The sequence below is a fragment of the Danio rerio genome, chromosome 22, assembly GCF_052040795.2.
Source record: "Danio rerio strain M-AB ecotype USA chromosome 22, GRCz13ab, whole genome shotgun sequence".
In the NCBI taxonomy this organism is placed as follows: Eukaryota; Metazoa; Chordata; class Actinopteri; order Cypriniformes; family Danionidae; genus Danio; species Danio rerio.
Window position 1 is genome coordinate 7,179,570 of NC_141042.1, and position 26,786 is coordinate 7,206,355.

The following is a 26,786-nucleotide window of genomic DNA, read 5'->3' on the forward strand; positions in this document are numbered from 1 at the left end:
AAACTATATTTTAAAGTTGTTTAAAGGAAATAACCTGATCAAGTAATGCTTACTAGTGACATCAACGCGGAAGTTTTTTACGATGGGCTTGCTGTTTTCACGACGGCGGCGTCGAATGCTGGATCCGCTGCTGACCATGAAAAGCTTGTATAGTCCAGCCTGTTCAGTTGTGATGTACGTGATGGTCAGAGATCCAGTGTGATTGTCCAGCTTCAGTCTGTCCTTAAATAGCTTCATGCACTGGTCATTTGTACAAATCCTACTCTGTTCTCCAGTGACCTCAGCAATGAGGATGTCATTAAAATGCCAGGTCGTCAGGTCATTATTTGGTTTTCTTGCAACACCGGAATCCAAATTTACAGATTTTCCCTCTTCCACTGAAATTCTCCTCACTTCAGCTATTAGCGCAGCAGAGACCCCTAAACCACAAACCAACAACTGAATGAAGGCATTTTAGGTGAACACAAGACTATAAAACACACATTTCTACAAGAACCAAACATCCCATAATTGCACAATTACAAACTCAACTACAGGAAAAGGAAAGAGATTGTATAAGAAACATTTCCCTGATCAGAGTAACCCCCACAATTCAAACTAATGGATCACCAATGAAAGAAAAACAGCCTCCATATTTAAGTCCATCAAAAGACCAAAGCTACCACAATACAAATCACCACAGGAAAAAGAGGACCATATCATGTTATCATATTATGTTAATTCTTCCAAGAAAACTGCTTAGCTCTCCTTAGAAGAAAATAGACTAATATTTATTAGTTATCTTCGAATATTTGAAAAATTTTTAAAGCAAAAAAACTGAATTGCTCCTTGAAATCTTAAAAAATAATGCACACCGAAGTGTGGTAAAGTTATTCCACTTAAACTACCATTCTCAAAGCTAAAGTCATTGTTTGGATGTTGTATTGTAGACTATTTTAAGGAATGTAAACAAAAACAATGTTCTTAACGTATTTCCCATTTTACATTTTTTATTTCTATAGCTTCCGATATTCCAAAAAAGTGCCACATATTGATAAATAATGTTATGAAAGCTGCTTTAACATGACGTTATGATTAAACTGCAGGAAATTTTCATGAGCAATAACATCACCAAATTGATATTTGTGTGTAAAACTAGCTTCTTACACAACTCATTAAAGCCTTCTGTTGTGATATTTGACTGTTGTAGCTGTTAATTTAGCTGAAATCATTTAGCATAGTGATATGGAACTGTAATGCCTGGAACTACAGGGTGGGCCATTTTTATGGAAACACCTTAATAAAATGGGAATAGTTGATGATACTAACATACTGTTTGTGGCACATCAGTATATGTGAGGGAGCAAACTTTTCAAGATGGGTGGTGGCCATGGTGGCCATTTTGAAGTCGGCCATCTTGAATCCAACTTTTGTTTTTTCAATAGGTAGAGGGTCATTTAACACATCAAACTTACTGGGAATTTCATAAGAAAAACAATGGTGAGCTTGGTTTTAACGTAACTTTGTTCTTTCATGCGTTATTGAATGGCCCCCAAGGTCTCTAGACTTTTATCTTTGGGGTCATCTGAAGGCAGTTGTATGGTGTGAAGATACAAGATGTGCAGCACCTGAAACTCCGGATACTGAAAGTCTGTGCTGGCATTTCTCCTGCGGTATTCAGTGTGTTAAGAGTGGGAGAAGAGGGTTGCACTGACAATCCAACACAATGGTCAGCACATTGAACACATTTTATAAGTGGTCAGAAACTTGTAAATAACTCATGAAAACATGAAGTTACGTTAAAACCAAAACCAAACCATTTTCTTGTGAAATTCCCAATAAGTTAGATGTGTCAAATGACCCTCTTCCTATTGAAAAAACAAAAGTCGTATCCAAGATGGCCGACTTCAAAATGGCCACCATGGTCTCCACCCATCTTGAAAAGTTTGCCTCGCATATACTAATGAGCCACAAACATCACAGCAATATCAGCAGCCATTCCCCTTTAATTACGGTGTATCCATATAAATGGCACACCATGTACTTTATCCGAGTGTTTATCTGAAAATAATGGCAAACTTTAGAATATTCATCAGAAAATCAGAATCAAGCACTCAACAGCCCTGTAGTACAATACAGTTTTCATAAAGCCCTCAATTAAGTGTTTAAAAATAAAATGTGGTGTGTCATAACACATTGGAAAAGGTCATAACATAGCATTTAGTTTTCCTAATCAAAAAAGCAGCCATGATGAAATGCTAAAATAATAAATTCAATTAAATTAAAACTTTCTATAAATAAATTAGAAACTAAAGGATGAATCCTCTCTTTCATTATTTATGATCATTTTGCCCTCACCAGAAGCTGCTCATAAATACTAAAGCCAATACAGACGTAACAACAACACAGCTTTCTATTAAACCAAACTGACACAATGTGTACTTTGCAAACAAATAAATGCAAGTGAAAAAGCAAGCAAAAAGAAGCCAGGCAAGGAAGTCCTGCAATTAAAGTCAATCAATTCAAGTTTTGAATTGAATTAATTAATTAAATAAAGTCAATTAATGTGCTTAGTACAATCTATACAAACACAAGTGCAAAAAAGTCATATTATGGCAGCGTGCTGTGCACAAAAGATTTACAAACGTGCTTGCCAGTGTCATTTGGGGTGCGGGTGCTCGCAATTCAATGCAAATCAAAGTGCGTATAATGTAGTTAACAAATGTGGCTGTAAGATTTAGCATTACAGAACAGTTTTCAGAAGTTGTTTACCTTTTCTTTCCATTCTGGTACATTTCCACACCTCTATCAGACTAGCTTTGAAAACAAGGCAATCTTTCACTATTGCAGCACATTAATCTAATAGAAATTATAAAATAAAGCCGTAACATAATATCAATGTTCACTACTATTCGGACTCTCTACAGTAGTTTTAGGATTCTACAAACCATGACGTTTTGTCATTCTGTTGCATTTAAAGATGCAGAAAGAGAGAAAAGAAAGAGAAAGAACATGTCAATTCTGTAATAAACACAATTAAATATATAATTTAATACCTAATATTAAAATTTTGTCTTACCATAGACAGACACACTGAAAGTTTTTACATTGTGATTTCCTTGGCTGAAAACGTCTAGTGAATAATTTCCAGAGTCTGTGGTTGTGGTGTTGATGATGGTCAGAGATCCAGTCTGATGATCCAGCGTCAGTCTGCCTCTGAATCTCTCAGTACCTTCATTACAGTGAACATCTGTACAGGAGTAACTGCGATCCCCATTCATTTGAGCTATGCGAGTGTCATTGAAATACCATTTAAAATCTTGCTCCTGGATCATTATAACATCAGTGGGTAGGGTAACTGAATCCCCCTCTATCACGGACACAGAAGCTCTATCTGAACCAGCTCCAAAAAACCCTGGAAAAAGAACTGAAATTTAATAATAATTCAATCTGTGATAGTGGAACAAATATGTATATAAAATATACAACAACAAAGTGCGTGTGTGTGTGTGTGTGTGTGTGTGTGTGTGTGTGTGTGTGGTTTGCTATCAAGATTTTACTTCCTGAGATTATGAAGCTGCAGTTAAGAATGTGATTAAGTGTGAGGGTGGGCTACAGAGATACTTAATAGATACAAGGGCTAAATGAGAAATCAACAAAACATTGCATTGACTTGCACATCATGCGAGTAAGCTAGTGTTTAACAGCAGATGGTGCTCTAGGCTAGTTATTAACAGCAGATGGCACTTTTGACTAGTTTTTAAACAACAAATGGTGATCTAGACTAGTTTTAACAGCAGACGACAATATAATATAGATTTTTTAACAGCAGACAATGCTATAGGCTAGTTTTTAATCAAATGCAGTTTTAACAGCAGATGACAATATAGCCTATTCTTTAACAGTAGGTGGCGCTGTAGGCTAGTTTTTAACAGCCTACTATCAATCAAATGTTGGTCATTATCTGTGTATTTCTGAAGTAACTGTTGTTTAACATTAATCAAACAACAAATGAGAGATTCAGTCACATTTTGCATTTACACGTATATCTTCAGCACATTTTTCTTTTTTTTTTTTAATCAAAAATAATAAAACATATATATATTTTTTTTAATGATATTTTGTCGTACGTGCATTTCTTGTGTGTGTTTGTTTTATTTTCATTGGCGACTCCTAGAGGCAATTATGTTAAACTGCACACTACAAAGTACCTTTGAGTCGTACAATGGCAGCTGTATGGGACGGAATCATCTGCATGTCTAGCAGGTTCATAAGGTTTCCATACCATGCAGTTGACAAGCCAAACATTAAAGCGCAATTTGCAGCAATCGCAATTTTCCCCAATGTAATCGGAGCGATCGACTGCACGCACATTGCTATAAAGGCGCCATCTGAAGATGAATTTGCATACATGAATCGCAAACATTTCCAATTAATAATTGTGCAAATAAAATATTATGCTCAAGTTCAATTAACATAATACACAGACTTATTAATGATTCCTACTTGTCTTCCTCGTGATGAAGAGTAGGCAAAATGTGATATGTAATGGGGGGAAAAGAAAGATTGAATTCATCAGATGCTGGGTTCGAACATAGTTCATGATCAAACGTGTCAAAACATGCTGCCATGCACTTTACGAGCTATGCCACTCACGCTGCTGTTTGTCACTCTCTTTAGTTATGTTCTCTGTCAATTAAACGGTGATGGGCGGGAATAACCCAACTAGCTCATTCCAACGAGGTGTGCTATTTACACTTAGCCTAAATAGACTACAACATTTTACACCTTTACAATTTCTTTTTTTAATTCACTCACAGCGCGATGTTCAAACCCCACTGTGTTAACCACATCAGCTAAACTCTCCCACTCTATTTTTTTCTTTTGTTATTAATTCCAGAGGACAAACTTGCAAATGACAGTTTTTCTCCAGTCTACCTCCGATAGGAGTACCTCCAATTCACACTCTGTTCAAAGTTTCTCTTTTTGCTTGCTTTTGCCATTGCTTCTTTATTTGGTTTTGCCAAAGTAGAGTCATTACCACATTTATTAGGGGGAGGAGGCAGGGAGGGGTTTTGCGCTTGTGCATGTTGCGCTCAGTTTCACTTTAATTCAGATGTACAAAGAGAATATGCATGGGATTCGGCGTACGCAGTGTTTCATACATCTGAATTTTTTACTGTGTTACACATTTACAGCTTTGTGCATATCAATGCAAATCTTCCTACATGATGCCCCAGGTCACTTTGTGATGCTGGCGGAGGAAAACATTTCCCGACTCGCTCATCTAAAACACCCCAAAGTGGCTCAATAATATTTAGTTCTGGTGACTGTGCAGGCCATGGGAGATGTTCAACTTCACTTTCACAGTCATCAAACTACTCTGTCACCAGTCTTGCTGTGTGTATTGGTGCATTCTCATCCTGATATACAGCACCGCATTCAGCAATGTTTGAACCAATTGGTGCACATGGTCCCCCAGTATGGTTCAGTAGTCCTTTGCAGCAAAACGCTATCTAGCACAGGGAATGCCATGATATTGCACCTCAAACCATCACTGATCTACCCCCATGCTTTATTCTGAGCATTTAACAGTCTGGGTGGTACACTTCTTTGGGACTTCTCCACACAGTAACTTGTGAAGATGGACACATCAGAGAGCAATACATGTTTCACATTTTACCACAGCCCAATATTCTCACTGTTGGCACCATAAAAACGTACTTTGGCATTGGCACGAGTGACCAAGATTTGGCCATAGCGGCCAAGCCATGTATATTGACCCTGTAGACCTCCTGATAAACAGTTTGGTGGAAACAGGAGAGTTGAGGTGCACATTTAATTCTGCAGTATGGATGCACAATTAATCAAAAAACGATTGCGATCTCGATTCGACTCCCTGTATGATCATAATCCAGCAAGTTTACATTTCAGCCAATTATATTTTCAAGATTGGGAGAAGCATAAAGGCAACTGAATGGTGCTCTAAGTGTCCTACTGTATTTATAAAAGGTATAATTCACCCAAAAATGTCATTTCTGTCTTAATGTACTGCTGTATTTATGACCACGAATTGACATTTGAGCTGACGTACTATTTGGTTACTAACAAGAGGACACACACATGTCCGTAAATGATGTCTACAGGGAACAGAGCCTGCATAAGCTTTGAATAACAGGTAATAAAGTTGTAAATAACGTTCAGTTTGTTGCATTGAACAATCGATTAGGAGCTGCACAGGAAGTAGGATTTCCATGTTTCTTTTATTTTTCTTAAAGTGACAGCAGCCATGACATAAGCTCACTCTGCAGTTAAAGTGAAACCGAAAGTGCGCACATCATTTAAACCAGGGGTCACCACCACCAGTGTGCAGCATCCACTTAGATGGATGATGTGACGGCAGCCACAGGTTGCTTTTGGTGGTTTGCTGACATTAGTCTGGATAATGTGGCTCTTGATACATCACAAAGGCTTGCTGTCTAGGTCACAGATTAGTTTGCGAGATGCAAACCAACAGTTTGTCCTCTTTTGAACTCTGATACACCACCCATAATGTTGTGCGCATTAGAATATAAATAAAACTATGTCATTCCTCTGCTAATTTAACCTTTACACTCTGCTCTTACTGGTGAAATGTGCAATCAATGAAGACTGGCCACCAGGCTACTCAAGTTTAGCCATGAAGCCTAATGACACTAAATTGACTAGCGTTTCATTTTCTTTGTCCAACCCCTTTAAATATAAAACAAAAAGGAAAACATTTCAATGTTGACTTTAAAATAAGATTTTGGCCCACACCTGACCCATTTTTATACATACATTTTTCATTAAGACATTTATTTAAAAATTATGTATAATCATTAAAAGACATCTTTGTCTATTGTTGTTACTAGCTACTTATTTTGGTCAAAACAACAAAAACTTGTGTCTAAAAGCATCTATTTAACTGTATAACAGCAACAGTTATGAAGTAATAAATGGATTTATGAAAAGTGTAGAGTTATTAAAGCCTTAAAAAACTGATACAATCAAAAAAAAAATCATATCAAACTTACCAACTGATAGAATGATTAGCACTTTGATGTTCATTTTGACCTGAAAGGAAAAATTATTGAAATTAATTAATTGAGATTAATTCAAGTACTTTACGGTCACACTTTACAATAAGGTTTATTAGTTAATGTTAATTAATGCATTTACTAACATGAACAAACAATAAACAATACATTTACTACAGTATTTATTCATGTTAGTAAATTTTAGTTAATGAAAATACAGTTGTTCATTGTTAGTTCATGTTAACTCACGGAGTTAACAAGCACGGACTTGGATGTTAATAATGCATTAGTAAATGTTTAATTATGATTAATAAATGCTGTACAAGTGTTGTTCATAATTAGTTTATGTTAGTAAATGCATTAACTAATGAACCTTATTGTAAAGTGTTACCTACTTTACTATAGTCAGAGTTCTTACACCTTTTCCAAAGTCAAATTTAAGTACTTTTATTCATTCATTCATTTTCTTGTCGGCTTAGACCCTTTATTAATCTGGGGTCGCCACAGTGGAATGAAACGCCTACTTATCCAGCAATTTTTTTGAGCAGCGGATGCCCTTCCAGCCGCAACCCATCTCTGGGAAACATCCACACACACACACTCTTACACTACGGACAATTTAGCCTACCAAATTCACCTGTACCGCATGTCTTTGGACTGTGGGGGAAACCGGAGCACCTGGAGGAAACCCACGCGAAGGCAAGGAGAACATGCAAACTCCACACAGAAACGCCAACTGAGCCAAGGTTCGAACCAGCAACCTTCTTGCTGTGAGGCGACAGCACTACCTACTACGCCACTGCCTCGCCAATTTAAGTACTTTACAGGTACTTTACAGGTGGAATTTTACATTTTTCCAGCACTTTACAAGTGTGCCAAATACATATTTTACATACTTAAACAGTACTATAGAATAAACAGCATCTGATATAGTATGGTATTCAACAGCATTTCTGAAAGTATGTTTGCACCAAGTTCAGTATTGAATAACTGTAATTTAGCCATTTAAATGTCATGTACTTCAATCTTAAATGTGTCATCTTTCACCTTAAATTTATTTTAACTTAATGTATTATTTACTCATAAAGTTCAAATCCAAACAATCTGTCTTCAGCTTAATTAAAGGCCACATATTTTTAAAGGCATATAACACATGCAAATGTGCAGACTAGGGCTGTAACGATACACCAAACCCACGATTCGATTCGTATCACGATTTTTGTTTTTTCATTTAAATAATTAATTTATATTACAAAACGAAAATACTGACTGATTCTTTTTAACAACCGGCATAGGATGTTTTTTTCCAATCATGTTTTTTCTTCCGTCAAATAAAAATCGCAGTCTTCCTCAAATTGCCTGCTCCACGTAAAATATGCATTTATTTAATGCCCCGCTGTTATTATTATAATAACAAAACCTTTTACATTTTAATAGAAATCATTATAAAGAATATGTCCTGATGGTTTCCTCTCTCTCCCTCGCGGTTCAAGTGCGTGCTGCGTGATGAAAAGACAACAACATGCGCGCATATGTAGACTTTTTGTAAACAGTTTTGTTGTTTAAATATGCTATTGCATTAATGTGCATACATGCTTTAAAAGCCGAAAACAAGGCGCATCTCACTGCCTTTATGTTGACAAGGAAAAAAGAAGAGAAGAGGCGCGGTCCTCTTATGAAACGACTGAATCAGCTGGGTATCGATTGTGCATAAGTGTTGCTGTCTGTGTTGTTACAATTGTAATATTTAATAATATTGTGATATACAGGATTTGTACATTCATACAGCTCTGGATAACTTAAGCGATTAGACCTTCAGAGCGGCATTATGCGTCCTGAAGTAAAGCGAAACGGCTATAAACTCCAGCAAGATAGAGTGATTATATGCAGCCATATACCTTTATCTATAAATAAAGTATAACTATAGAAACTGTGTTCATCTTAACTGAAAGCTTCGTCCTGTTTCCTGGCCTCACGCATCGCGCTGTCAGTCAGCACGTAACGTTAACTCTCAAAGGTTCAAACAGAAAGCGCACAGCACGGTTACAGAAAAGTTTCCTCTGCAGAGGAGTCGGGGCATCTGGTGAACGCACATCCCTCTCCGCGCAGCCACATTAACAACAATGCATTGACAGCACTGGCAATGTTTCTGCCGTTGTTGGTTGTCAAGAGGGGTTAAGTTGGTTTTGTTTTTGATATTCCTGACACATTTAGATGGTCCCTTACTAAGAGCTCTGTGCGAGCTTTCCCGGTTAAACGCTAATTGCAAGGGCTTAAACGGAGCAGTGCTCGTAATGTCGAGCAGAAAAAAAAGTGTTTCCTCACATTCTTCTTTAACTAGCTGAACTTTTGCAGGCACGCGTGACGTTATTGGAAAGGTAGTCACTGGGTGTGGCGATTCTCCCTTATCACACCGATTTCGATTTTATATCGTGTATCGTTACAGCCCTAGTGCAGACTCCAGTTTTTACGCATAAATATAATTATTACATATTTAAATAAATTTATCTAAATACTTTATCCAAATTTATACTCAGTACTTTATCCAAACTATAATCCCTTTTCAATCCTTGAAACATTAGACTGAAATTCATGCATTTCAGGACCCACACGAAATCTGTTTAGTATTGTTCAAAAACATAGTATTTTATGTAAGAATTCTTTCGTATTTATTTCCATATACTGTACACATGACTGATTGACTGGAACACATTGAAGGCAGAAGTCAGATATCCCTTCATAAAATTCATGGGTCTGAAACACAGCATAAAGTCTGAGTAAAATGATACGATACCAGAAAAGCTAGATGATATTGTGCAGCCAGCCAGCCCCCTGAGTGGATTTCCAGTACCTGTAAACAAACGGCAGGTTTCACATTCACTTCTGCCCAGAGCCTCTCTGATAATCACCATAAACTCGACTCAAAGCAACTTAGAAACACACATCACATTCTTCAAAAGTAAATATTCGAAGAACATTCGTCTATTCTATTGGTTTTCCTAAAACTTTTACACTCGGTTTTGGCACTCACGGTTTTAGCATGTAGCACGCTGTTACAGTGCATAACACGTGGTTAAGAGCACGTTTCATGTGGTTAGAGCACGTAACACGTGGTTTGAGCACGTAACACGTGGTTAGAACACGTAACACGTAATTGCTAGCACGAGCGCATAAAAACGTTTTGTATTGGAAATAAAATAAGAAATATATCGTTTAAGGTTAATCATTGCATTTATCCTATAAAACAGGTAATTGGAAAATTCTGTAAAAGTTGGTATTTTTTATAATAAAGGAGAGAAATAAAGTTATTTGTACAAGATTATTCTGGTGTTGTTTGACCTTTTATGTGAAATAAAGTACTAGAACTGATCTGCAGATCAAAGATTCTGTGTAAATGGGCAGGAAAAAAAACTTTAACTCATTTAAAAAGACAGAAATAAGTCACTACCTTAATACATTAAAATAAACAAATATTAAAGTTGAAACATTTTTATTAAAACTTGTTTAGGGTACCCCAGGGATCCTCCAAATAAAATTCAAGGCTTTTAAAAACATTTTTAATACCATTTTAAATGAAATTCATTGCCAACTTGGTACCCATTCTGACAGAATTATGAGGGAAAAATTTCAAATCTGTATAAATTTGTCAAATCTGTATAAAATTGTATCTGCAATTTTTCGCTCAGACTCTAGAGTCCTGTCAACTTTAGCTTGTGGCTTTTTCTCTACGCGTTTGCCGTAAAGTTGGTGTTGAGCCACAGTAAGGCCCCGTTTACACTAATGTGTTTTAGTTTTAAAACGGCGTTTTAGAATGAAAACGATCCGCGTCCACACTCGCGTTTTACCCAGCGTTTCTTAACAGCTCTCCGTCCACACCAAAACGCTGAAAACGCACATCACGTGACCACACACACACACTCAGGCAAGCGCTGCAGCCAATCTACCCAGATGAGAGCTGTGCTAGTCGGACTTTTCATCAAGCATCTCCCGCTGGATTTAATCTCACTATATTTATTAAACGTGATATTTCATTCATCTTGTTGTCTTTAACGACATATTCCCTGACTTTGGTCACTGGAATCTATTACTTGTTCTCAGGTAACGTGTTTTGGCTGAGCGCAAAGATAAGTTAATGATTAATGTAAGCACATGCATTCTGTATATTGACTGATGGCTTGCCTTTATTTCCTATAATGTAAAAACTTATTGTATTTTATACTTTTATAATGGCCATTATCGATTAAAACTGATATTCACCAAAAGAGAAGGTTTCGTATTTTCACTGAAATTGAAAGGAGGCAGTTGTTATCGGCTCCGTTTTGTTATAAATATCCACACAGTGAAGATGACGCTCATATATGCAGCACGGCGCCTCAACGTTTCTGCTGTCTGTTTAGTTGTTAATATTAAAATGAAAATAGGCAGTTCCTTATATCATGTTTACATTTTATTGTTGAGAAAGTGAAACAACGTAGCCAGGGTGATGTGAATGTAGTCATAAAGTACACTGTTCCCTTTGAAGATTTACCCGTGTCCTCGGTATAGTCTGTTTTCCATATCAAACTGAAAAGAAGAGACTGCAGCCTTGATCAAACTTGCGAAGTCTGAACTTACACGGAGAAGATGCAGGACTGAACTGTGTGTAGGCTACTTAATATTAAGGAAAAGCCCCAATCAGAGAGGCGAATGTCTGCAGCCCCGCCTCCGTTTTCAATCATCCACACTGAGACGGAGCAGCAGCGTTTCAGAATGAAAACGGCCTCTCCAGCGTTTTCGAAACGCTCCGTTTTCGGCGCTCGAGAACTCCGGCATAGTGTGAACGGTTGGCGTAACCGTAGCAAAACTTATGCGTTTTTAAACTAAAACGCATTAGTGTAAACGGGGCCTAAGATAGGATGTTCCTTGGCTGTGGTGGCAATGCTTCTAATGTAGAAATTATAGGTGTGAACCTACACTGGTCTAACGGTTTGGTTACGATTATTATGCCATCGATTCGATTCAATTTGATATCTTGGTGCATACACAGTTTTATATTTGGGGGGGTGGTCACTCAACATTACGCTGCGTGAATTTTTTAATTAGCCTAGATTAGTAACAGTTAATTTTGCTATAGTGTGAAGTTTAATCCTAGGAAAGGCAAACATAAATAAATAAAATAACACCTTTGTAACCAAATTCAAGGCTATTAAGGCCTTAATTTGAGATTATCAAATTTAAGACTTTTTCAATGCTTTTAAGACCCCATGGGTACTCTGCTTGTTATGTGAGCCATTCCAGTGTAATGGATGTAACATTTGCAGTAAAAACTCAAACATAAATTCACAGAGAAAGTATATGTTAACAGTATATTGAAACATCTGTTTATATTCTCCAAAACAACTGCCCACACAGAGTTATGAAATATCAATCTGTAAACATGTTTTGTACATAAAATGAGGAAAATTAACAAGTGTATGGATGTAACCAAAAAAGTCTGCAAGCTTGCAGTACAAAACATATTTTGTAGAATGTCTGTGAATTAAACTGCACAACCCAAAAGAAACAATGCTCATCAAAAGCATAAGAGTTGGCTAGAACAAGCATAACTGATTTTATTTTATTTTAGATTTTTGCATTTATGAGGAAAAAGCTCTGTTATGAGCCTCTCGGTTATGGATCTGACAGATGTGAAATTGCTACTTGTGTGACTTTAGTAAATCAAATATAATACCTTGAACCTCGAAAAAGCCTTGAACTTCGGAAATGAACAATTTCCAGGTTTTTCAGCAGTAGAAGTCATCAAAAGTGGGTAAACGTAGAGAGCTGTGAATGGAAGAGTACAACAATGTTTTTAAAATATAGTCCTATTTGCTCAAATAATAAAAAATAAAAAAAACTCAACGATAAACTTTTCACGACTTTGACAAATTTTGTGAGACTGAGCCAGAAAAGAGAACAATGTCAAATTTACTGTCCCACCCCATCGACACTGCGATACAAACACCAAACTTTTGTAACTCATTTCAAAGATGATATAATACATTTTCTTAAAATATTGAGATATTAAAAACTTTTTACGGTATTAAGTAACGTGCTGCCCTACTGCTCACTGGGCCCATAAATTGCCAGGGTCCTATGTAGGGCTGTGTAATTAATCCAAATCGAATCGCAATTGCAATTTGAAACGTTGTGATAAGCTAATAGCAAGAGGCTGCAAGTGAATGTACTGTTTAATTTCCCCCACCCAAAGCAAATGCGTAACTGCTGTCTGTGTGTGACAGTCTTACTAGCCAATTGAGTGAGCACACTTTAGTTCTGCCCAATCAGAAATGCAAAGCTATGTGATATGCCCACAACAAAACAAAACAAAAACAAACAAACAGGAAAGCCTGGATGATGACATTTGCTGCTTCAGAAGCATTAACAGACTGATTAATAACAAGGAAAATCAGGACATCGTTATTATGGAAATAATTTGGTTTTAAAGTCACAGACAGAGAACAAAAACAGGTGATTTGAAGAATTGTTGCTACAGCACGAGGAACTACAACAATCAGCACCTAAAAAAAGTACCACTGGCCACCACACGAGGAGTGTCTTGTTAAAAAGTATTGCTAGTGACACTCAATCTAGTAGCAAGCAACAGCAAAGTACAATTTCAGAGCTGTTTTTTTTTTTTTTTAGCCATATTAGTTAATCTCCCTAATTTGAGTTCAACTTTTTAACAGAAAGGTAAGGTCATTATATTTGTTTTTATTTTAATTGTTTCATTTCTCAATATTTTAAAAAAGTTTGAATAATTGTAGGAGTTAGTTAGGTTCCTTTTTTAACTAACACTCACTGCATTTTAGCAGTAAGAAGCTACAATTTAGATTATTGAGCTTAAGCTTTATTATTGAACTACAAAATTAAATTGCAGATCAAATCGAAATATCAATAAAATCGTAATTAGATATTTACTCCCAAATCACACAGCCCTAGTTCTATGCTCTTGGTTCACCTGCTACGCCCCTGATAGTGAGTGAGGGTCACCACTCAGCACTCTTCACTGGAGCATTTCAAAGCCATGTAGGATCAATAAGCGGATCACTCTAATGTCAGCTCAAAGAGCAGCTGAATGACACAACTTTGAAACCCTGTAGTTTCCATGTATCCAGGTTTATACTTGGTGAACAGTAACAAATTAATGAACTTTACTGCCAATTACAGTCATTACTGTTGAGCATGGGAACAACATTAAGATAAAAGTACCAATTGGTACCGGACTTGATACTTTGACAACTGTAAGAAACTAAGTCTGCCTCGACCCAACTTCTACTTTATTTCACAAGTCTTCCATGCTCCTTTCTTAACAAAGAGCTTAATTATCACAGAGAGGAGAGTTCCTCAAGTAAATCATTTAAGCATTTAAATAATGTCTTTAGAATGATAATTTACTTATAGCATGGGAGCGGCAGCGAGCCATCAAGAACCATCTGCTGACCAAAAGGAATTTTTATCTGAACTCATTTATCATAACAGTTGGTATTCTCACCTGAAAGTCTACTCAAGGTCTGGGAACGGAAGAGTATCACTTGTATTGTTGTTCTCAATTTACATTCAAAGCAAAAGCTTATTAACATGTTAAGCGGGTATACCGAAAGGTCTGGGATTGCTATTCTTAATTTACATTTGAAGTGAAAGCTTATTAACATGTTAAGCGGGAAGAAACAGTATAAGATGTTTAAACTGAGGATGATCGGGATTCAGTTCCAACTCCGATGAATCCGAAGTGTTGTCTCCACTTTGACACTACTTTTCTGGAATAAAACTTATTTTTTCTTCAAGACGTTCTCTTCTATTTTTTCTTACACAATGTAAATTAAGATGCTGATGACCATTAAATGTGTGAAAACTGTCTTAATACTGTGCAGACTCCTTCTAGTGCACGCATCAAGAACAATGGGGGTGTTTTTGTTTTTTTTGCCTTTAACAATTTAGGCCAAACTCAATCCAAACATAATCTTCAAACTATGACATGTCAGATATACAGTAAATTAAATACAAATCTATAAAATTAGACAATAAATAAATTAATTAATTAATAAAAATATAATGTACAAAATAACTTAATAAAAACAGAACATACCGTGCAGACATCAAACACACTCTGTAAGAGGTTAAATAAAACCATATTCTAGAAATTAATCATACAATTGTTTAGCCTTCTCACACTTCATAATTTTTTAAGCGTCTACATAGGTGGTAAACTCTTTTTTTAAGCACAATTTTGAGCTGTTTTCAATATTTTGCATTTTGTGGATGAAGAATGAAGATGGAAGTAAAATGAGTAAACAATTTGCAGTTAAGTCATCATATTTGCTGTCCAAATGTACTCTAAATTTCACAATGTCCCAACAAATAGAAGGAAACCTTGAAATATATTGTCTTATCCAGTTGTCCACATAGAACAATAGGGGTGTAAAACTAACTTTGCCACTAAACTACCTGGGCTACAGACCTGCAATAGGATATAGATGTAAAGCTGGTTTTATATTTGCACATTCAGACTTTCTTTTTATTAATATAATTTCATAAAAGTAGTATTTGCAAACTCTAAATATTGAAATCATATTAGCAGCCAATGACTATCAAAGTGCAATATTGTTTACAGTCAAATAAACGGTGTTAATGTTGTGTTCAAGTCCCAGACCGAATATTCAAAGTGCCGTGGTATAATAAAGAGAGTGTGTCACACAAGTTGTCACTGAATGAATGTGTGAATATAAAACCAACTTTACCTTAATTCTAGGGTCCCCCCCTCCCAAATTAAAGATTTTTAAGATAAAAGAATCACAGGTGCAAATTCAAGAATGATCATAAACAATAACATCTCTTTTAAAAATTAAACCATTGTTCCTCACATCAATGTCATTCAGGCCTTCATACAAAACAAAGTTAAATAAGAACAAGTAACAGATCTCTCAAGAAAACGCCAATCATCAGATCTGTCAATAACATACTGTAAGCTCATGTGCTGAATTGTGACGTAGTTGAAACAGAATTTTAAACATTTGGTTGCACTTCACAATTTTAACACCTCAATATGAAACGTTAATCAAAGAAAAATAATATTTCCGACTGAATTACAGAATGGTCGTTACGGGCATGTCTGGACTTGTCCAGTCCGTATGATAAAGAGGTGATGCTGTTGAGGTAACAGAACACTGTTAAGACAAATAAATAACAAATGAGCTTACTATGTCAGTCAACATCCTGATCTTGCATTTTGAAGTAGTGATCGCAGACGAAAATGAACGAGCGTCCTCGATTGTCCCACAACGATTGCCCACAGATAATTTACTGTCAACAAGCAAGCGGTCGCTAAACTGTTTACTTTATCTCAAAAAACATGGATGACATCGAGGAGCCTGTGTGCAGGATATATCGGACACATATCACGATCGTGTTTAATGACATTCACCAAACAATTAAAAACACATTTAGTAAGTACGAGACGAGTGAGCGTACACGATCATGCGCAGTACAGTATACTGGTTCTTTTTTAGAGAACGAAAGCATTTCCGCGTACGCACGTGCAGCTGTGTGATGTCTGATTGCGGATGTGCGGTTAAGATTACATCACTCTGAACGCGCATGTGCGACTGAGAACTGCCAACGACGTAAAATGGGCGTGGCTCGGTCGGTGTTTGGGAAACTCCCCATTAAAAAAAATAAATAAAAACAATACTAGCTGCGTCCCAAATCGCATACTTATGCACTATTCTTCGCCATTTTGTAGTATAAATAGTGTAAGTAGTGTGTTCACACTGAAAACTCTAAAAACATTAAGTGCACTTTAATTACCCGGATGATGCACTCATTCAGCCGGTTAAATGAAGTGTGGAATGATGAGCTGCGTCCCAAATCGCATACTTATGCACTATTTTACGCCATTTTGTAGTATAAATAGTGTAAGTAGTGTGTTCACATTGAAAACTCTCAAAATAATAAGTGCACTTTAATTACCCGGATGATGCACTCATTCAGCCGCTAAAATGAAGTGTGGTATGATGTACACTTCACGCACTCAACGACCGCAGGTTTGCTTACGTAGCGGAAGGGGCGGAGCGATCGGACGCACATGTTGAATAACTTTATTTATTTTGGATAGTGAAAGCAAAATTCTCCTACTAGAGTGATTATAGCGCCTCCTGATGGTAAATGCGGCAATACTCACGGCAGGTATTACTTGATAATTCGGTCGTTTATTTCACTGATTTGGCAACAGTCAAACGTCATCAGGGAAACGGTTTGAATTTCCGCTTAGTAAAAAAACATTAGTGTGCCATTTGGGACAGCACTACATACATATACTATCCTGTTGAGTGTGTAAGTGCATAAGTACATAGTGCATGAGTGCATAGTGTATAGTGTGCCATTTGGGACACAGCTATGGACACTTCACGCACTCAACGACCGCAGGTTTGCTTACGTAGCGGAAGGGGCGGAGCTATCGGACGCACATGTTGGATAACTTTATTTATTTTGGATGGTAAAAGCAAAGTTCTACTATGAGAGTGATTATAGCGCCTCCCGATGGTTAATGCGGCAATACTCACGGCAGGTATTACTTGATAATTCGGTTGTTTATTTCACTGATTTGGCAACCGTCAAACGTCATCAGTGAAACGGTTTGAATTTCCGCTTAGTAAAAAAACATTAGTGTGCCATTTGGGACAACACTACATACATGTACTATCCTGTTGAGTGTGTAAGTGCATAAGTACATAGTGCATGAGTGCATAGTGTATAGTGTGCCATTTGGGACGCAGCTACTGAGATCACCGATCATGCGCAGTACAGGTTCTTTTTTAGCGCGGCCATTTTCAAACAGGATGATTATGGAACCTACCGCGGTGGATAACGAAGGAAAAACAATCATACAGGTTTTTTTTTTTCGTTTGTATAATGTTAAGTTATATTTGAAAGATTTCATTAGCTAAAACAGCTGATCTCGTTTTACTCTGTTTTACTGTCTCTGGGCTTTTGTAATTCCATTTTAAACCAAATAATAATGGTTTTGGTAAGTCCCTGTATTTGGAAGGTATGTCGGTTGATTGTGCTCTTTCGTCATAGATTGCACTGTGGATTGAGCGTCTCCTCCTGGGGTCCGTTCTTCGTACCTCGCTTAAATGATCTAAGATGATTTGGCAGATCCTGGATCTTTTAATCTTGATAACTGATCTCTCGCTAATTTGGTTCTTCAAACAAGTTCGCGAATCAGATTAGAATGTCTGGATGAACTGATCTGAGATCGCTGCGTGTGTTGTGAAGGACAGATCTATCGATCCTCGAAATCATGATCAGCAATGCAACGATTGGCTGACGGCACAGCAGCGTAATGACATCATCTGATTAATATTCAATTATCCATGTGAGCAAAATTACATCAAATTAGCAGTAAACGGCTTGTTAAATATGACACGCAATAACCTTCCACATTTGTTGTGAGCTGCAGGCTTAAACTTTCATTTGTCAAGACAAGAGTATTCATCATGTATTTCAATGCAAATAAATGTATTTAGTTCTACGTTTAGAAAAGATTTTCTTTATAATAGTAGCCGTTTTTAATCGGTGTAAAGAATAACTGGTTGTTTCCAAAAACATTTTCATATTGGTAAAGGTGTCTGCAACTTTTGTGAAGCATCAAATCACCGTCATATTAACTATCAAAACATGTTTATGACTGCATAAATGTATTATTGCTTTTAAAAAAAAGTCACATATAGTGCATTTCTATTATACACTATTTGTACTAAAGCGATCTAAAAAGTTCATATCAATAAGTTTTCTCTTTGCACCAGGTGAAAGTCTTTGTACTTTCATTTCGAGGGTGCAGATTGCATACGTTTTAATAATATGTATAACTTTATTTATTTTATTAATGACTATAACTTTATATATATATATATATATATATATATATATATATATATATATATATATATATATATATATATATATAGTTAAAAAATATGTACAATTTTCCCAAGTGTATATAACTACTACTGTAAGAAAATATCAGAATTCGGAGCATACTTTCTGTATTGTCTTTGCTTGAACTGAGCCGATCTAATCCTGTTTATATGAATTGAACCTGCTCCCGATCAGGTTTGACCTAGCAGAACTGTTGCTATGACAACAACTCTCGGATCAGCTTTGAAGAACGAAACGATCCTGGATCGTGTCAAATCGTCAATATCCAAATCCAGCTAACTGAGTAATCCACGTACGAAGAACGGACCCCTGCTCTTGACACCTGCTGGATGCTGCTGTTTTGTTTCTGTTGATTCTGTTTTGTTTCTGTTAATTCTGCTTTGTTTCTTTTCTTTTGCTTTGCTTTTTGTTTTGCTTTTTTGTTTGGTCGTTTATTTATTTTTGGTACTTTTGTATCAGTGTTTTTTTTTGTTTGCATATGTTTGGATTTTTGTTTTTTTCCATATTTACAAAAATGGGAATACCTAAAATAAGTGTTGTCTAACTGACTGTTTTGCTTTGCTTCTATACCTGCATTCTGGTGCGTTGTCCTGTTCCAATATTGTGACCTTGTGCTTTAACTTTTACTACATACTGTTTGGGATTTTTAGCTGGGGTCTGTCACCTCCGTGCCCCTGGGCGGCTGGTAGCTGCTCAAGTAGTCTGTTTGTGATACCCCTGTGAGCCCATTTAATATTGTTTTTCTTAAAATGTTTTATCTCTTTTCTAATTGTGGTTTCTTCTTTCCCTAGGAGCTGGGGGTGTCAAGTACCGGCAGTCGGGCTGCTGTGTGGCGTGGCTCTTTTTCTATGAATCAGTCTTTTGCTCACTTGTGTGCATTGACGTTCACTGTGGTGTTTTTGGAATCTAAAAGTGTGCACGTGTGAATTTGTGGGTCATTCTCGGGCCCAGTGCCTAGCCTGCCTGACTTTGGTAAGCCCCAGCTCCTGCGGTTGGATGAGGATTTTTTTTTTTTTTTTTTTGTATTTTGTAATCGCCTTCTGGTGCCTTTTTTAAGCACATGTGCCCGTCATTTTAATATTTGTGGTCCAATGAGAAGTGCATTGTAATAAAAGGAACTCTATTTTTCTACATCCACGTCTCATTCCCTTTTTGTCAGAGATACGAACCTGTGTTTTGTGCCCCAGGTAATGTACTGGGTGGCGTAGTCGAGCTCTAATTGCAATAGGTTATGTTAATTTGGCTGCAGTGTGCCAGTTATTGTATTGGTCTGGCTACCAACAAAAAAGCCTTATCCCCCCTTGCGTCACATTATATTTATTTTCTATTTTTATTTAAAATCATCATACACAAAGCAACTGAGATCAGGACAGGTATCTGATGTTACTGTATATAAAAGTGATCATACATGGAAACACCTGGTATCAGGACAGGTATCTGATGTTACTGTATATGATACATAAAGTATTTGACACAAAAGCCCTGGGATTGGGACAGGTATCTTAAATTCTAACAGTATTAATGTAATCTGAGAGGTATCTTAAGTTAATTTGTTTAATTTAACATACACTGACTTCACATTAAACACCTGCGTTCAGGACAGCTATTTTGTACTGCATATAAAAGGCATTGGACACGAAACCCCTGCGATTTACGTACCGGTATCTGAATCAAACTGCCGTTTTCACAATCTTCACATGATCCGTGACCTATGCAAATTCACATATAGCCCACGCCCACCCGATGACGTATAAGCGGTTACGAAAACGCAACTTTTCTTCTTTTTAGGTCTATGGCTTTCATAAGTTGCATTACTGCCATCTGCTGTTTTCACTTAAGCTTCGTTCTTATTTATTAAGTTATATATTTATATATTTGTCCTTTAAATCCTTAAAGAACGAAATACAAATGATCTTTCTTGACTTCCACTTCCTTTATATACATTAATTTACATAATTTTAGTCTATAATCTCCTATGCCTATTTCCCGTAGCTGATATTCTAACTATTGTACAGCTGAAGTCAAAATTATTAGCCCTCTATTATTTTTATTTATTTTTAAAATATTTCCCAAATATTTTTTTTTAACACAGCAATAATTTTTCACAGTATTTCATATAATATTTTTGTTCTTCTAGAAAAAGTATTTGTTTTATTTTGGCTTGATTTTTTTTAATATTATAATTTTTTTTAATAATATTTCATTTATAATTTAAGCTCTACATTATTATTAACAATTTTAACATCTATAATCTAATGGGGGGGGGGGGGTATTTGGGGGACTAATAATTCAGGAGGGCTAATAATTCTGACTTTAACTGTATTTCTCAAATGCTATAAAGAAGTGTTTCATCTCATAATCCAGTTGGGATCTTTAGTACTTAACGCCCAGTTTCACAAACAGGGCTTAGATTAAGCCAGGACTAGGCCTATCTCAACCTAAAAATGTGGCTATTTAAGCCACATTTATAAAAATGGCCTTAGAAAAATATATTACTGGTGTGCACCTGGAGACAAAAAATGACACTGATGTACTTTAAGACATCTCACCGCAAGTTACTTTGAGTTGATACAACTCAAACATGCAATTTCATCTTGGCTAGCCTTAAACCTCATTTGAAACAGGGGAAAAGAGTCTTACAGTATTTAGTTTACTATAACTAACTCTCAATCTACTGATGATGACTTCTTCTCTCCTTTTATTTTCTTTCTGTCTTTTTTCTTTCTTTCTTTCTTTTATATTGGATTTATCTTGGTAATGGAGTCGTATTCAGAGTAGAAAGTTCTGCACCACTTGCCTGTAAGAAAACACATTCATAAAGTAAAAGAAAAAGTTTTAATATCTTAAACATTTACACAATGTCCTAAACTTTGCTTCAGCTTGATGACATGCATTACACTAATGTTGGTTACTACAATAATAGAGCTGGTTTGAATGCCAATACACTACCTGATAAAAGTCTTGTTGTCTATGTCAGTTGTAAAAGCAAAAAATAATAATAAGTCGACTTCTAGTTGATCATTTGGAAAAGTGGCAGATGTTTGCTATGAATCATCTGTTGAGCTGCATCCCAATCATCACAAATACTGCAGAAGACCTACTGGAACTAGCATGGACCCAAGATTCTCACAGAAATCAGTCAAGTTTGGTGAAGGAAAAATCATAATTTGGGGTTCATTCAGTGTGGGGGTGTGCAGAAGATCTGCAGAGTGGATGGCAACATCAACAGCCTAAGGTATCAAGACACTTGTGCTGCCCATTACATTACAAACCACAGGAGAGGGTAAATTCTTCAGCAGGTTAGCGCCACTCCTACTTTAGCAACCACATCAAAGTTCCTGAAAGCAAAGAAAGTAACGGTGCTCCAGCATTGGCCAGCCCAGTCAACAGTAATGAACATTAGTAAGCATGTCTGGGGTAAGATGAAGGAGGAGGCATTGAAGTTGAATCCACTTCTTATGAGCTCCAGGAGTCCTGCAAAAATGCTTTCTTTGCCATTCCAGATGACTTTATTAATACATTATTTGAGTCATTGTAGAGATGTATGGATGTAGTCCTCCAAGCTCAAGGGAGTCATACACAATATTCATTCTGTTTCCACTGCATCACTTTATATTCTAGACTGGACATTATTTCTGTCTTAGACTTTTGTCTAAGCAAAGTCAGACTTTACTGTCCTAATTAAATAATTAAAAATCAAGGCATGGTCAAATTTTATTTAGGTAAAATAAGCGTAATCTAGAGGCATTTGCCTTTTATATACTGTAGGCCACTTCTGATACCAAATGATCAACTAGAAGTCAAATTATTTTTTGTTGTTTGTCATTTATTTATGTTATGTATACATATGTAGACACACACACATAACTCCTATTGCATCACCCATAAACTTATTTGAAAGGTGGTAAAAATGTTATAAAATTAAATTAATTAATCCAACATTACTGGCAAAGTAAATTATCAGTATATACCATATTTTCTGGAAAAGATATTGCTACTTTAAGTACACTCTCAGAAATAAAGGTACAAGAAAAGGTACCACCCCTGTGACAGCTCTCGTAATTTTATTTTTGAGAGTGTAATATTGGTTTGAGAGTTGAGATCCAAATGTGTGATCTATAATCCAGAAAATATGGATTATACATCACACATTGTATAATCCATATGATATATTATTGTATAATCCCGCCTGCCCCCCCAAAAAATTATTTATAGGGGTAACGAACTGCAGTTTTTATGATCCAGATATAATATTAGCAAGACTGTACTGTAAAAAGTATCATGATTATCAAGTAAAATGTATTTATTATGTTTTTAAAACATAAATATTCAGAAAATAAAAGTTAGACAATATGCTTTATAATAAAGTTTCTTGTTTTTGCTCTTCTTTCACAAATTTAAGTTCAAACCCCTGTTTCTTAAAAATGATCTCTCTCTGAAAAACCTCTCAAACTGACCTCTTGCTAAAAAATTACTTTCAGTAAAATGAATTAACAACTTTATTTGTTACTCTGTGTCTACATTGGACATGGGAGATCAGAGTACAAACGATCAAGTAAATGTACATTTCTAAACTCATTATGAGTGAGTTGTCATTGTTATTTCTAAGTAATGATTCATTTTCAAACCACAAAATTAACACTGATTTACTGATTTACCCCAGGTGAGCTGGTTCAGTGCTTACCTCTACACTCTGCTGATGTCTGTTTGAACAAAAAGAACATTACATCGGTTAATTACAACAAAATGAACAATGTTACATTTGAACATTATTTTTGTGCACTACAAACTTTATATTTTCATCATGTTAAAACTGTTGTTTGGCACCTGTGATAGTAAATCCCACCAGCAACAGCAGCAATAACAACAAGACATTCCGGCTACAGCACCTAAAGACAGAACTGAAACTGATAAAGATAGAATGTATCAATAACAAGATAACAACAAGCCATCAAAGTAATAAAATTATTGATTGCATTATTAATTTATTACCAGAATCTGAAGTGACAGATTCTCCCTCCTTCTCTGACATTTTCTTGACTACATCTCTTTTAGTAGCAGAAACATCTGAAACACAAACCAACAGATGATTTACGGTCATTTTGGAAAGAAAGCTCCATGCATGGTCTTGTGACAACAACTGTCTAAAAAGTTACATTGTCTATGTAACTTTATTTAGTATATTTGGTACCCAGCTTGCACTTTAATGTTGTTTGTTTTCATCAATCATGAGGTTAAAGACACCAAATAGGCTAATCAATTTGAAATCATTCTAGAGAAAAAAAAAATCTACACACAGGAAAAGTTCATAAAAGATCTGCATAATGAGAAAGCAGGCAAAAAGAAATCAGATATCAGCAATACACTGGGATGTGATTAAAAAGTGACTCACTATGGACAGAAACATTGAAGATATTTTCATGGATGGTGCCGCTGCCGATGATCTCTTGATGATAATCTCCAGAGTCTGTGCTTGTGGTGTTCATGATGGTCAGAGTTCCAGTTTCATAGTCTAGCTTCAGTCGGCCTCTGAATCTCTCATTCACTTTATTACACTGCACATCAGTGCAAGCAAAACTGAGATCTCCAGTGAGTTGAGCGATAAGAGTGTTGTTGAAATAATATTTAACATCTTCCTGTTGGGTTTTTGTAACATTGGTGGGTAGAGTGACTGGATCTCCCTCCATCACTGAAACTCCATATGAATCAGCTCCAACAATCCCTGGAGAAGAAATTAGCATTTAATCATTATTCATTCTGTGATAGTAGGACAAAACTGAACTTCAAAACATATTTAGGTCTACACTGTAAAAATATCCATAGCAAATCTTTCCTTATTCGTGACTCATGTTTTTTTTCCCTGTTTATTTGTGCGTTTCAATTGTATTATGGGATCTTGATCTTTCTTCTGACAACTTTTAACCTTGAAAAGTGCGAAAAGGTGATTTTTAATAACTTTTAAAAATAGTTTAAAGTGATATGTTGTCTGGATTTGTGTTGTAAATTGTTACAAAAAACAAAAAACAAACAAAAAAAAAACATTTTAATGCCTTGTCTGTGATTTTTAAAACTTTTTTTCTATTAATTATTCCTCATACATCACCCTTTAAAAATAAAAAAAGTCATTTTGTTAAACTGTATAGTTCATTTTTTACACAACCGTAAATAAACAAATTAGGCTTAGATAATTATATCATCTTATCATTAACTATTTATTCAGATATCATGGAAGCAAAATCAACTATTGAAAACAAACAATTGAAGCGAATTTGTCTTCGTTTTCTATAAGCAGAGTTCAGTAAACACTGCTGTTTTATTGTAGCCTTGTTTATTAAAAAGCGCCATCGTGTGTTGACAAAAGGGACTTGAATGCGTCTGGCGTCAAAGATTTCTTGAACGCAGCGGAAGAGCCAAAATGCGTCATTTCATAACTTCTCGGATGGCGGTTTGTTTTGCTTATTTTCTGACAACCTAATCTGTAAGTAAACTTTTCTTGAATGTGACTTATACGCACGTTTGATTAAAATATCACCCACGGAATTAAAACTATATATTTTATCGCTTAGTGAAGAGATTTTGATACCAGACTCATTAATACATCGCGTTATTAAATAAATGAAAAGTCATCATAACATTCGGTAACACTTTACAAAAACAGTACACGGTGATGTGTTAGTAAACTAAGCATTACTTTATTATGAATTAATGATGATGCGCTGATCATGAACTAACTTACAGCCACAATTCATGTGTGAATAGCTACCTTATTTACATGTTAGTACATAATTGTTTGTTAAATAACGTATTTTTACCACACTAGTTTATACTTATGAATAATTATATCGTGACTAGGCTACTTGGAGGGGTACATCATCATTCTCAACTACCCATGAACTCTTATGTACCACACTGAATAACAACAGTTCAAACACATGAGCTCCTGAATTAATTAACGTTAGTAGTTAAAGGTGCAGTTGGTGATTGCCTTCAGAAACCTTTTTTGTTGTGTGCTGGTTGAAAGTCTCTTGACATTCCAATTACTAAATGAATGATCTAAATGATTGTGTTTTTTTATTCCGGGTAAGGCTTAAAACAAAAAAAAAATTCATCCAATAAAAAAATATTGTCAAGCCAATAATTCTCATAATTCTGAAAAGTAGCCCAAACTGTCTGTCAACAAAAGTAGATTTTGTACAACTGCAAACCTCTGCTCATGCAGATCCACCGATGCTCGTGTGCTGCGGTCCAGGGACACGAGTGACGGTGGTAAAAAAAATGCTGAATCAAAACTTTAAAATCTAGAATCAATATTGGAGTTACTTTTGCACGCTGGAGGAAGGATGACACCATCGCTGAAGTATTTCTCTTAGACAGGTAATGTTCTGTTTAAAAAAACATTTTAGTCAAACAAAGCTGATGTAGATTGGGTTGTTACAAATGGGTTATATGCACCAAAGTGTTGTTTAGCCACTGAAATCTCCTGCATGGTGAAAGATTGATGTGACTATTTTTAGTTTCATAAGTTCCTTTTACATCGATAATGTAGATTTCTATTTAGTTTAACAACAAAACATCAGTAACTAGCTCTATTCCACCTAGCCTGCTTTACTGAGCTGAACTTGGTTTTATATTCACATTGGGTAATTTTTGAACAATGACAACCTGACACACAAGAGTAATAAGTGTAATTCCTGCAGCCCACCAGCCAATCACTATAGGCATACAGTAGTCGCTTTAGGAGAAAGTGAGAGAATCGTTCAGAATTGAAGTAGTATTATAAAGTACTATAAA

At 35.9% G+C, this 26,786-nt stretch overlaps 1 protein-coding gene and 1 long non-coding RNA gene across 4 annotated transcripts in view; one reads left to right on the forward strand and one right to left on the reverse strand.

The window, feature by feature from the left end:
• Window positions 1–26,786, forward strand: part of LOC147838372 (uncharacterized) — a 280,547-nt gene that overhangs the window by 229,695 nt on the left and 24,066 nt on the right. The gene's annotated exons all lie outside the window — the stretch shown is intronic.
• The window catches only part of si:ch1073-188e1.1, a 75,089-nt gene that overhangs the window by 6,587 nt on the left and 41,716 nt on the right, over window positions 1–26,786 (reverse strand). For 2 of the 3 annotated variants that reach the window (XM_087303473.1, XM_087303474.1), the window contains 9 exons: window positions 24,388–24,717; window positions 23,988–24,062; window positions 23,823–23,902; window positions 23,680–23,698; window positions 12,748–12,839; window positions 9,832–9,888; window positions 7,035–7,074; window positions 3,059–3,394; window positions 54–419 (listed from right to left, as the gene is read on the reverse strand). In XM_087303473.1, the coding sequence (XP_087159599.1) occupies window positions 54–419; window positions 3,059–3,394; window positions 7,035–7,074; window positions 9,832–9,888; window positions 12,748–12,839; window positions 23,680–23,698; window positions 23,823–23,902; window positions 23,988–24,062; window positions 24,388–24,717 (1,395 nt within the window). Of the gene's footprint in view, window positions 1–53; window positions 420–3,058; window positions 3,395–7,034; window positions 7,075–9,831; window positions 9,889–12,747; window positions 12,840–16,255; window positions 16,611–23,679; window positions 23,699–23,822; window positions 23,903–23,987; window positions 24,063–24,387; window positions 24,718–26,786 lie in introns of those variants that run through there. The other variant, XM_087303475.1, reaches the window with a different exon arrangement.